This window comes from Ursus americanus, chromosome 25, assembly GCF_024610735.1.
Source record: "Ursus americanus isolate L20-20 chromosome 25, mUrsAme1.1.p, whole genome shotgun sequence".
Lineage (NCBI taxonomy): Eukaryota > Metazoa > Chordata > Mammalia > Carnivora > Ursidae > Ursus > Ursus americanus.
In genome coordinates, this window is record NC_142151.1 from 10,027,782 (window position 1) to 10,040,417 (window position 12,636).

Consider the following 12,636-nt stretch of genomic DNA (forward strand, 5'->3'; position numbering starts at 1 on the left):
TGAAAGTTTAATGCAGTCTCAGAAAAAAATAGTGTATTGAAAAAGCACTGAGTTATTTCTTTGCCTGAATTGGACGGGGATTCTTTAATGAAGGAAATTCAGACTTCGGAAGTCACAGTTTTACACTAGAATGGCACATTTGTTCCCACTACTGATTTAAAAGACAGCATTAGAGGCAAGCTTTAGTTTTACTCCAAAAATTTATCATTTTGGTAACTTGTCTTGTTTTCTTTTTTGCCAGGTGGTGTGGGGATGATGTGCTCCTTGAGTGAACAAGGGAAGCAGCTAGCTATCCAGGTGTCTAATATCCTGGGGATGGATGTGTGTGGCATTGACCTATTGATGAAAGATGACGGCTCCTTCTGTGTCTGCGAGGCCAATGCAAATGTAGGTTTCATCGCCTTTGATAAGGCTTGTAATCTAGATGTAGCTGGTATCATAGCGGACTATGCCGCCTCCCTCCTGCCCTCTGGCCGGCTCACCCGGCGTATGTCCCTGCTCTCCGTGGTGTCCACGGCCAGTGAGACTAGTGAGCCGGAGCTGGGTCCCCCAGCCAGCACTGCTGTCGACAACATGAGCGCAAGTTCCAGCTCTGTTGACAGCGACCCTGAAAGCACGGAGCGAGAGCTACTCACCAAGCTCCCAGGGGGCCTATTCAACATGAACCAGCTGATAGCCAATGAAATCAAACTCCTGGTGGAGTGACTCCACCGGTAAATAATTAACCAACAAAACCCTTGTAAAACTCACTTTCTTTTTCTTCTTTTTTTCTTCTTTCTTTCTTTTTTTTTTTTTAACCTACTTGCAATGCTGTTCATGGAAGGTACTCAGGAAGATGAGAGAAAATTGAGTAGGATTAGTTAGGAGAGAAGGAAGGGGAGATAGACTAGACCTCTGCTATTAAGATGTTACTGACTTTCATTTACAGATGATACAGATAGAATGGCAGAAGAGGTGAGATACAGAAAAATGTCAGGCTCTATAATAGTTACCCTTTTAAATTACTCAAAGTGTATGCTCTCAGGCTATGAAGAACACAGTGTTTTTCATGGTCGCTTGCTTTTGTTTTTGTACAGTTACTACAAATTTTGACGTAGCATAACTTCACATTGTGTTGCAAAGATTTGTAATGAGTGAGGAAAACATCTATCTAAATTATAGGAATTTTTACATACAAACCTGAAAATTCTGCCTTTACGATATTAACTAGCAACTTAACGTTCATAGTTTATGAAATCTTGAGGAGCTCTTTTACTGGGATTTATTATTTCTGTTTTTTGGTTTTCCCTTAATTTGGGTGGGAGGGCAACATTAATATGACCCAATAAAGGTTTCTTAATGACAGAATTGGCATTTTCGTATGATGAAAGGGAAATGAACAGTATTGCAATGTCTGGTACACAAAATGACATTTACTCCAATGTAGATAAAATTACACTAGTTTAAAATATGTGCATTGACTTGTATTTGTTAGTGTTTTAATCTTTTTTGAAAGATATATGCTCTGTTAATGTTGCATTTTTTTTTTAATACATGCTAGTCTAACATTCCCTGATCTATGCCTGCATCTTTAACAATGGCCAAAGTGAAGAAAGTGCTACCTTTTTTGTTAACAAGACACTGACTTGAAACATGTGCATTTAAAGCCTTTTCCTTTTTCTTTTTTCTTTTGGTGGTTGGGCATTTAAAGTATAAGGACAAGGAAGAATATTTTTGGGGGGCAAATCAAGGGCCTATAAGTTCTTAAGTATAAAGCTGAAGTGATTTTATAATACCAGCATTATATATTTGCATTTTTCACATTTTAGGAGGGAGTATATATGTGTGTGTGCACGCATGCATGTGTATGTGTTTTGCTTTTTGTTTACACCAACCAATCAAAAAGGATAGATTCCAGAAAATGGAGCATGATGGGGAAACACAGTTTTTACCTTAAATAACAGATAACTTGTTTTAATAACTACACTGGGGTAGAGGTACTCACTAAAGACAAACAGAATAGATGCTTCTTAGGCCTTTTTATGTATATGTATGTTGTTTGGTTTTTTCTTTGGTTCTAGACTGTTCAGTGTATGATTTATTTAAGGCTACATGCTTTTCTATGCTTCTGGCTGTGCATTTTCTCCTATTACACATAGGTTTTAGGGTGGGGTGGACTGGACGTTTTTGTTTGGGGACTTATTTTGCAGTATTAAGTCTCTTATAGCCCAACTCTGAAGCCTTCAATACTGTCCACTCTTTATATTCCTTTAATTTCTGAATTATAAAAGCCCCAAAATGGTACATAACACGAGCCTTTACAACATGGGTAAATCTATTTGAATAATGGGTTTGGAAGGTGTGTTAAGAAATGGAGATGCTCCAGAGCTCAACGTAATTTTTTTAAACAGCAAGTTCCATCTCACTACAATCCTCTGAAGCTTTTACCTGAGTCCTTTCTTGCCTCTCCAGTGCTTTTTTCCTTCAGATGGACCTTAAACATAATTTCTCGGACACTACTAGAGAGACTTCGAGGCAATAATAAAAGATCAGTATTAACCAGCTCTAACAGAGGTTTGATCATGCTTGTACAGTTTTCCCCCCATTTTAAAAAGGAATGTAATAAAATTTGTTTTTTTTCCATAGAATTAAATAATATTAAAATTGAGTGAAAGGTTGATTGTTGGCAAATAGAATAGTACCTCTAATCTGTGCAGTGTCTCATTTCACCTCAGAAAAAGATGATAATAAGAGGAATTTCTAATTTAGGATATTCTAATCTCATATAAAAGAATTTGACTTGCATAGGGTTATTCTGGGCCTTACATATGTATGTAAGTACCTCTGACTCATTAACAGAGAGTAATACTTGGTACTTCTTTCACTGAACGACCATAGGAGGATGCATATTTGGGATAGAGAAATAAATGAGGGAGAAAGAAGTGCTTAATTAAGTCATTATTCACGTCATTGTGTAGAGAGCATCTGGTTGTCACATAAATTATACATTAAATACTTACATAGCACATGTATATAGATTTATGAATTTTAAAACATAAATATAACACCCTCTCTACTTGATGAAAAACTCAGGGTTTGTGTTGGGTGGGATAAGGTGTCAGGAAAAATGTAGATATACCTTTAAAAACATTTTACCAAACTAACCAAATACAAGAATTATCTGAGATTATTTCATCTTTAGCTTTATTCACTACTGATCAATCTTTTGTACATTCACACTATATTAAAACATAACTTTACCAGCCTATTTCTGGATTCGTACACTCACATGTTAGAATGAAGAGGTTAGGAATGATCATCTTAGAGTTTAAAAACATGAATATCTTCTTGAACTCCCTCAAATTAAGGTAAAGAATATGAACAAATCATTCTGGAAGAACCCAAATGAAACACTCCAGATATTTAAGTGAAAGTTAAATATATTTTCATATTGTTTAATAACTTTTGTATAATTTTCATTGTTATTATGAGAGGTAAAAATGTACTTATCAGATATGTATAATTCTTATCATGCCCAAATCTGAATTATTGTACAATTGTGTATTGTTAAAATTGTAATTCTTAATTGTATTTTAAAAGTAATTCTTTCTGATACTGTTTTTATGTTACCTATGATGAAAACTGGACTGTACATACACACACACTCACACACCCACCCACAAACTATTCCATTTAAAATTTTTAATAGTTTTTTTCTTTTTTTGGTGCCTAATAATTGGTCATTTCTGCTGCCTTTTGCTCCACTGAACTTTGAAATCTTTCTGTATATGCTATCAATAAGAAAATATGCTGGAACGTTAGAAAAATCCACCAAGAGACTTGCTTTCATCAAGCACTTTATCAGACTTTTGAGAAGGTATCGAAGGCATTGAAAGAATTGACTTTCAAAATCATCTCTTCTTTTTCTCAAGAAGAAAACAATGGAAAAACAAATTCTCTTCATTCAGTGAATCCCTGGTTTGGGGCCTGGGGAGCTTAGAGACATTGTGAAATCAAATCTTGTGTTACATTTTTCTCCTGGCTCACTCTTTTTGAGAAGGTTTATGGGCTATATGGCTGGTGAGACACGATCCCCTCCTAAGAAAATGTAGGTGCTCAGACAGGTAACCTCTGCTGCTACTGTTTTTATTTGTTTGTTTGTTTGTTTAATTTCATTTAAAATTTGTTTTTGTTGTACTAGGATATTTTTAAATGTAATATATTGCAGGATTATAACCAGGTTCACTGCTTTCTTTCTTTCTTTTTTTTTTTCTTAAAAAAAAAAAAAACCAAAGTTTCATTTTAAGATACATTTAGGCGCCTTTGAAGCTTGGATTTTGGAATGTTTCAGTAGTGGACAGAAATCTGCTGTTGGAATCTTCTAGTCTTCCAGGTTTAATTTGAAATGTTTTTAGTTTTGTTTTGGATTTTTGTGTGGTATTTTATTTCCTTTATATCAGTGCCCTTTTGCCATGCTGTTTTGGGGTGGCTGCCTAACTCTAGTGAAAATTCTTTCTATATTAACGGAAGTTTGGTGTTTTAAATTCCTTAATGTTTTGCATTTTTTAAAATTGTTTTTAAAGAAATATTCTAACTGCTTGCACTGTTACTGTTCTTTGCCAGCCTTTTCAGGAGCCAAAAAAACAAAAACAAACAAACAAAAAAATACCCAGAGAAAAAACTTTCCTTCTTCCCCCTTCCTGATGATGAGTGAGAAGTATTGAGAACTTTCGGGGTCAGTGCCCTTCTAAACTCCCCTTCCCCCAATAATGCAGCTGTATAATGAATGGTAAATGCAGCGGTTTGGATTCAGGCACAGCCCCAGCCTGCTTGCAGGTAATTTGACTCTCCTTTCTTTCCATCCCAAGGCTAACTTGACTTTCTTTTTAAAAATTTTTCTTCATGTACTTTAAAGGCAACCATGGGTTTGTAAAAACTCTTGTTTAGAAAATAACGCATAAGTATATCTAACAAATAATTTGATTAAAGAAGAACTTTTGGGGGTAAAGTTTGAGTTGGTTGGGATGAACTCCAAACTTTCTTTGGGGATTTACTTGGCCATTTAGATAACTCCATTCCTTGCATATATGTCTATAATTAAGTATTTCAGAGTGTGACTTTTTGGCTTTGTTTTTGTTTTGGGTTTGTTTGTTTCTTCCATTGTGCTACTCTGGCTTAAGCTTTTTCAGGGGTTGGTGTTCCGAATACACAGTGAGCTCACAGTATAAAGACATCAATTAGGAGTTGACAGGTATGGAAAACTAGAGTTTTGAAAAGGTAAAATTAGGTTCTAGGTTATATATATGGTAAAAACTTACCATAGTGTTGAGTTGATCTTAGTACTTCTCTTTGTGTGACATCATTATAAAAGTGAAAAGGAATGATGAGACAAAGATAATAGAAAACATTTCAGTTATTTTAGGAACAGTGTGATTTCAGAACTAATCATTTTAGCATTTCTAAGACACTAGTTCTAACAAAGAGATAGATACGAATAGTTTCAGGTTATCATAATAGTTCAAATATTTAAAAAATTACAGGTTTGAACAGATTGGAGGGCATTTCTGAAGCACAAATCATTAAGCCCATTAACCAAGACTGTAAAATATAAAACAAGGTTAGTGGCAGGAATAGGAATACAACTTGTCCATTTTAATGTAGCCTTTCCGTTAGTTAATGTAGTTATACCCTTCTCTGTCTACCCCAGTCCCTTGCCCTTTCCTCCTTTCTCCTGTCTTTCCTAAAGTTTTAGTTCTAATATAAGTTGTTATCATTGGGAAGATAATCCTCTTTCTGCTAGGTAGAATTTTAGTGACAGTGGTCAGGACATTTTCAAGATAGACTTCTGCACAATTTTATTCTGTGACTTCAGATGTCCTATCCGAAGAGGTTTTAAGTTCACTAGTTAGCTAATAGGATGTCATGGCTTGTAATGCATTCTATAGCTGAAGGCATAAATAATTAACCTGTTTTGTGCTTCAATTCACTCATATAAGATAGGGCCAGTCTCTTCCCTAAACATCCTAAGACAAAAATATGTATGTGTTGAACTAAAATTTACTAACAGAGGAATCCCAACTGCCTCCTGAAGGAATTTGAGATATATACTAAAAAAGGCTTGTACCAGAGAACCTTGTTCTCTTGCTAATAATCGCCAATATTAGAATGTGTGGACTATGTGATTCCATGGGACATGGAGAATTTAACAGTCTCCATTCTGCTATGTCCGTGAAGATCACGGACTTGTTAAGAATGATCTTGCTTTCAGATTTCACCATATTCAAACTTACTAGCTGGGCCTTATATAGCATATATACCTGGCTGCTATTGTGGGGTTTGGGAACATGAGGGGTGGGGTGAATTGTTGTTGTTTTAGGTTTCAGTCAGACAGACATCACTGTGCCCCAGTTCCCAGAAGCACAGCAGGCCTCTAGGAGCATCCGTGGGAACGGCGCAGTCCTGACATCACCACCTCTCCTGCTCAGGCTCATCCCATATACAGAGGTCAAAGGGTGGGGTTTGAGATCGGGGGAAGGAATGAGAAAGTAGAAACAATGTCACTGCAGTGCCACTGTTGACTAGCCTTTGGTGCTTATGTCAGTGTTTGTTTTATTTTTTATGTTGGCAAAACTACCTGTTTTGGGGTAAAGGTAGTGGGAGGGTGGAACAAAAACAAGCCATTACTTTTATTACTAGTTCATTAGTGGATACTGTTCTTTAGTAGCTAATACAGAATAAACTTGGAACCTAGACCTTCAGTGACAAGGAGAATGGGAATAGAAATGAATCTGAGGACTTTAACAAACGGAAAATATTTATGTTGTGTTAGTTTCCAGTTCTAAAACTGCTATTACATTTGTCCCTCTGTCTCCCTTTTTCACCCTAATTTTTTTGTGTATGTATACAGTTTGAGGAAATGTGCATTTGTGATCAGTCCTTTTAAAAGGACTCAGTGACTTTATTACTCTTGCAAAAGATATACCCAATGCTTATATGGGCATACAAATGCTACCCTATTTTAAATATAGGTGGCGTATGTGTTCGTGTTTTAATGTATTCAGAGCCATTGGGCAATAAGCAGTCCAGAACATTGAAAACTCATACAGGTAAAGCACCTAACGCCTTTAGTTTCTAGAATTACTATTAAAAACTCCTTTATTGCTGCATCTTCCACAATTCTTTATAGTCTCTGAACTTAAAATTTGCAGGAGTTGTGGACTATTACCTCATTAAAATTTTAAGTTGCACACTTATTCATAAGATCGTAGGGATAGATGATAGGAAAGTGTAACAAAAGAAATGGTTCCTTGAGATGGCAGCTGCTGAGTGTCTAAATCTTTCCACTTAAAAAAAAATTCCCAGCTTAGCATGAATATTGATCATATGTTGTTTGATTTTCTGTGATTGGGTTTTTTGTTGTTTTGACTTTGGCGGGGAGGTCTTGGGGAATCAGTGAGGGAGCTCATACACATGTGAAAATATGAAATGTTAAAGAAAGGAGTTTTTCCATTTAATCTGAATAGTAAGCAAGAACTTTTTCTATATACCCTTCTGCTGCAGCAGAGAGATAAACTGGTAGGTGGCAGCAGAAGAAGGAATTCTTCAGATTGATGGCTACTGAAAGAATCTACATAGAAGAGATAGAGCATAACATATCAAGTGAAGCAAAGGGGGCAAAAAACGGAAGCAGGACTAAAATGTTTGGATTTTGACTCTAAATGGTAAGTTATCTTCAACTAAGAATGTGTTATCAGTCTAGTGGTATTATGTGCCATTTTGGTATGAAATCATAAATGGCTGTGTAGGTCCTTGTCTAAGATGAATTTGGCCTAACTAGGGTACTATCATTTTTTGCTTTGGGAAAAAAAAAAAAATTAGCAATATGTAAAATTAGGGATCTTTCCCCAATAGATTGATATATATGAACCTTTTTCCAGCTTTATTGAGGTATAATTGACAATTGTAAGATAAATGTGTACAACACTGTGATTTGATAGGTGTATACATTATAAAAGAATCCCCCCTCCCCGTCAGGTTACTCTTTCACATCCAATATGTGAACCTCAATGATGGCAAAAGTTATACTTCTCACAATAAATCAGATTTTTAAAAAATCTGCAAGATAAATGAAATACACTTTGTTTAACCATTTTGTAGAAATAAAAGTGTCTCCTTTTCAGTGGCAACACTGGGAAGATAGCAACAAAAGTGGGTAATTTGGAAAACTTAACGAGGTGAAAATGATTTTTTCTTCAGCTAGCTGTGTCTTAACTGTGTAGTCCCATTTCCTTGTCTTTGTGTCTACTCATGAGTTCCACTCTGTTCACCTTTTGTTGCTTTTCTGTATCTGCTCTTACTCTTCCATTTTCTTCAGTTGGGTTTTTTCCTCAGTGTCTTTGTATCTCTTCCTCTTCTTGGTCTCCCTGTATTGCCTCTCTCTCTCATTCATTCCGTCAGAATTTTACTTTTCCAGTGTTGCCGTTTTTCATCTCTGCTTCCCTTTTTTTCTGTATGTGTGTGTCCTCCCCTTTTCATTTATATTCTCTGTGTCTGTATCTGCCAGGATAAACAGCTTTATTTTCTTTGCATCAACAATGGTCTTAAGACATTTTAATCAGAGTATCAACATCGTGATTGTTTTAGACTTTAGAGAGAAGAATAGAATAGAAGAAATTGGGATTTTTAAGTCCCTGGAAAGATTAAATTTCAGAATTGAAATTTAAATAAGATGCAGATCCATTTACGGATTCAGCCACATGTTTAACTATCGTATCTTTATTGTTGCTGGAAACAAGCTGTTTTAAGATCACTTGGATAGAAAGAAAAGTCCTGTGGTGGTTAATTTCATCTAGACTTTAGCTTCAAATTGATTCTGATTTTTTCAGGTTTATAGTGAAATCAGGAAATCAGCAAATCAGTAATTATTTTATAGACATTTACTAGAGAAAATAAAATTTTTATTGAGATATAATTGACATATACTGTAAGTTTTGAATGTACAACACAATGATTTAATATTTGTATACATTGAGAAATGATCATAGTAAGTCTAGGTAACATGCATCACTGTACATAATTACAGAAAATTTTTTTAAATATTTTATTTATTTATTTGACAGAGAGAGAGGCAGCCAGAGAGAGAGGGAACACAAGCAGGGTGGGTGGGAGAGGAAGAAGCAGGCTCACAGTGGAGGAGCAAGATGCGGGGCTCGATCCCTTAATGCCGGGATCACTCCCTGAGCCAAAGGCAGACACTTAAAAGACTGAGCCACCCAGGCACCCCACAGATTTTTTTTTTTTTTTTTTTTTTTTTTTTTGGTGATGAGGACTTTAAAGATCTACTCTCAGCAACTTCTGAATATGCAGTGCAGCGTTATGACTTAGGTATTTTATAACTGGAGAGAAAATAAACTTTTAGTCTTTCAGATAAAAGTAATTGAGGTAATAAGTTTTTTCCTGGGATATACATGTAAACATTTCAGAAGTGTTAATTAGCTTTGTTAAAGTAGCACACAAATAATTGTTTTCAAATTTTATAGATGGTGAGAACAGGATATCCAGAGGAGAAATTATTATTTAAAGAAAAGGACTCCTGTTTCCTATTAATATATGTAGTAGCAGATTGAACTGCCGCATACAAGTGCCTGCCAAAGAAGTTTAGAATTTTTAAGCTGGAAAGCTTAGAGGCTATATATTATAATCTTGAATATGCTAGCCAGAGCAAGGGCCCAAGTCTCCTACCTGCTAATAAAGTGCTGATTGCATTATATATCATGCATCTTTCCAAATCTGTTGTAGTAACTGAAGAAATGAAATGCTCTGTAATAAGAACTGTGATATACCAATAAAAAGTTATCACTATTTGTGCTTGTGGTTATCTAATGTGGTGGGGAATCTGTTCAAATAAAGCATAGTAAGGCAAGCTGTGGGTGACTGTTTTAGATGGCTTATGTGTAAAATTAATAAGTACATCATTTATAGGGTTTGGTAATGAAAAGGTGTCCCTTGTTAAGACACAAAGGAGCCTTCAGGTTCTTTGCGATTTCTGGTTAAGGGAGAAGAGGAATGGATTCCTTAGATCTAGTATACCATGGCTGAATAGTAATGTGAATAGAATAACTGTGATACCATTGACTAAATATGCAGTATTCTGTTCCTTTTTTTTTTTTTTTAAAGAAGTGTAAAAGGAAGTTACCTTCGATTAAAAAATATTTATCCTAATGCCAATTGACATTATGTATACCAGTATGGAACACAAGACTACACAGTCTAAGTTCATATGGTTAGAATTTCTAAATATTTTCTAACAGATTTGTTTTTATCACAAATTTTCATATAGTTCATACAGAGATGGTTCGTATAGAGATCAGTGCTTTAGAAGTGAAAGAAGATGACCAACTTGAATTTTAATCTGAACCAAAATTTATTGTTTATTGTATAACTTACTGAAAATGTAACCTAGGGACGCCTGGCTGGCTCGGTCGGTAGAATGTGTGACTCTTGATCTCATGGTTGTGAGTTCAAGCTGCACACTGGGCCTGGAGCCCACTTAAAATAAAAATTAAAAAAAAAAAATGTAACCTAGGGTAATAGGATAAGAACATAACATTTAAATTTTTTTTTTTTTAAGATTTTATTTATTTATTCGACAGAGATAGAGACAGCCAGCGAGAGAGGGAACACAAGCAGGGGGAGAGGGAGAGGAAGAAGCAGGCTCCTAGCGGAGGAGCCTGATGTGGGGCTCGATCCCATAACGCCAGGATCACACCCTGAGCCGAAGGCAGACACTTAACCGCTGTGCCACCCAGGCGCCCCAAGAACATAACATTTAAATTTAATTTTGTTCAGGCATTTGTTATAATTTTATGTTTATTTTGTGTGGTAATTATTTTTGACTCAAGGTTTTCCTCTTGGTATAGTTTTTTTGACTAAAATCACAGTTGTCTTTATTAATAGGATTTTTAAGGGATAAAATTACTGATACATCTTTATATGTCAGAATAACAGACTGTACCTTAGTATACTTAGTATACCTTTTTCAGATGAGATCACAAAGGTAAAGTGTGGTAATCACAAAAAAAAATCGTGAATTGTTTTGGTAATCTAGACAGTTTGTAATATTTTATTGTCACAGTTAATTTTCAATATTTTATTTTTCTTTTTTCTCATCTTAATTATAAAGACTGTTTAAATCTGATTTAAGTGAGCTGTATGTGTTTTTCCCCTCTAGGTTCTTTTGAAGTAACCAGTGATCCTTTTTGCTTATTACTTCATTCACAGAATGGACGAAGATAGATTTGACTGTATGTTTTTTGAAATGGAGGATAGAAATACCCAGAACAAGGAAGCAGTAGCTCTAACCTGTTTGATTCAATGTGTTTTCTAAAATAAAAACACCAGAACTGGGAATGAAATAGTATGGAGTGTGATTTGTTCTTTTGGCAGTTATTCCTGCCCACTCCATCTTATATGAATTCACTTCAGTCTGTATGGCTAGACTTGAAGTCTAGCTCCACATGTGTCATTCTCTTTATTCCTTCCTTTTCTTCACTTTTCAAACTCCTTTGGTTCTTGACATACTGATTTTTCTATAATATATTCTGACATGATTACTTCTCCCCTTAGTATATAGGCACTAAAATATGTATCATTTTACATGTAAAATGTATTATGTGGATTTACCCCTGCCCCTTTCCATCTCACTTTATCTGTCCATGCTAAATAATTGTTTCTGTGATTTTTTTTAATCTCTGAAGAAATGCAGCCATTTTCTCTTTCACTCTGACAATGCCCTGGCATACACTCATCACAGCGTCACTCACTATGTTTTAATCTTCTTGTGACTAGAGACTTTGACCCAATATATTTGAACTGTAGAAAATCTGATAACCTATTTGTGTGTACAGAGGCAGCCCTAGTACTTTGGACAAAAATATTGATATTCTTTGTAGTCAGATATTGATACAAATTCTAATTCCACTATTTACTGGTTACATGGACTTTGGACAGATCACCCTCTTCAAGCCATACGGGAGTATTTGTAAAAGTTGGAAATAATTGTACCTACTTTAGTAGATTAAAATGTAAGTATAGCTTTGCTATAATACATGTATAGTGCTTAGCACATAGTTGAATAATAAATACTGATCTTTAATTCTGTAGATTTTGGTTATTGATACTTATTCAAGAGCTGCTGAATCTTCATCTCAGAATTGAAGTACATAAGATTTTCTTGATTACCTTTTGGTTTTCCTACTTAAGCTCCTTTCATAAGATTTTGTGGTTGGAACATTGTGTGTACGCATGTGTGTGCGTGTGCGCGTTTGTGGCATTTCTCCTAGACTGTGCCCTGTCTCCCCATTTCATTGATTGAGGAATTTTATATAAGAAACCTTTCATTTCATATTTTCTTCAGTCTTTCTCTGTCAGTTCATAACAAAAATACTTTTTCTTCTAAATCAGGAGAATTGAACAAGTGGGGAATATGCATACCATGCACCCTTATGAATAATTTAGGATAGTGTGACTTGTTTCCCTAAAAATGATTTAATGTGACTTAACAGAGACGTATTAAATGGTGGAGAAGCCATAATAAAGGACAAAAATAGGGTGAAACAAGGGTTAAAATCATGCAAATACATACTATCAGGTCTTATA

General features: G+C 35.2%; 1 protein-coding gene across 8 annotated transcripts in view; it reads left to right on the forward strand.

The window, feature by feature from the left end:
• The window catches only part of RIMKLB (ribosomal modification protein rimK like family member B), an 85,712-nt gene extending 74,319 nt beyond the window's left edge, over positions 1-11,393 (forward strand). For 4 of the 8 annotated variants that reach the window (XM_045781111.2, XM_045781109.2, XM_045781108.2 and 1 more), the window contains 2 exons: positions 242-7,700; positions 11,210-11,393. In XM_045781111.2, coding sequence (XP_045637067.1) covers positions 242-705 — 464 coding nt within the window. In that variant the 3' untranslated portion in view covers positions 706-7,700; positions 11,210-11,393. The remainder of the gene's footprint in view (positions 1-241; positions 7,701-11,209) is intronic. The other 4 variants (XM_087855590.1, XM_087855587.1, XM_087855588.1 and 1 more) reach the window with 4 other exon arrangements.
• Positions 11,394-12,636: the final 1,243 nt, after the last annotated feature.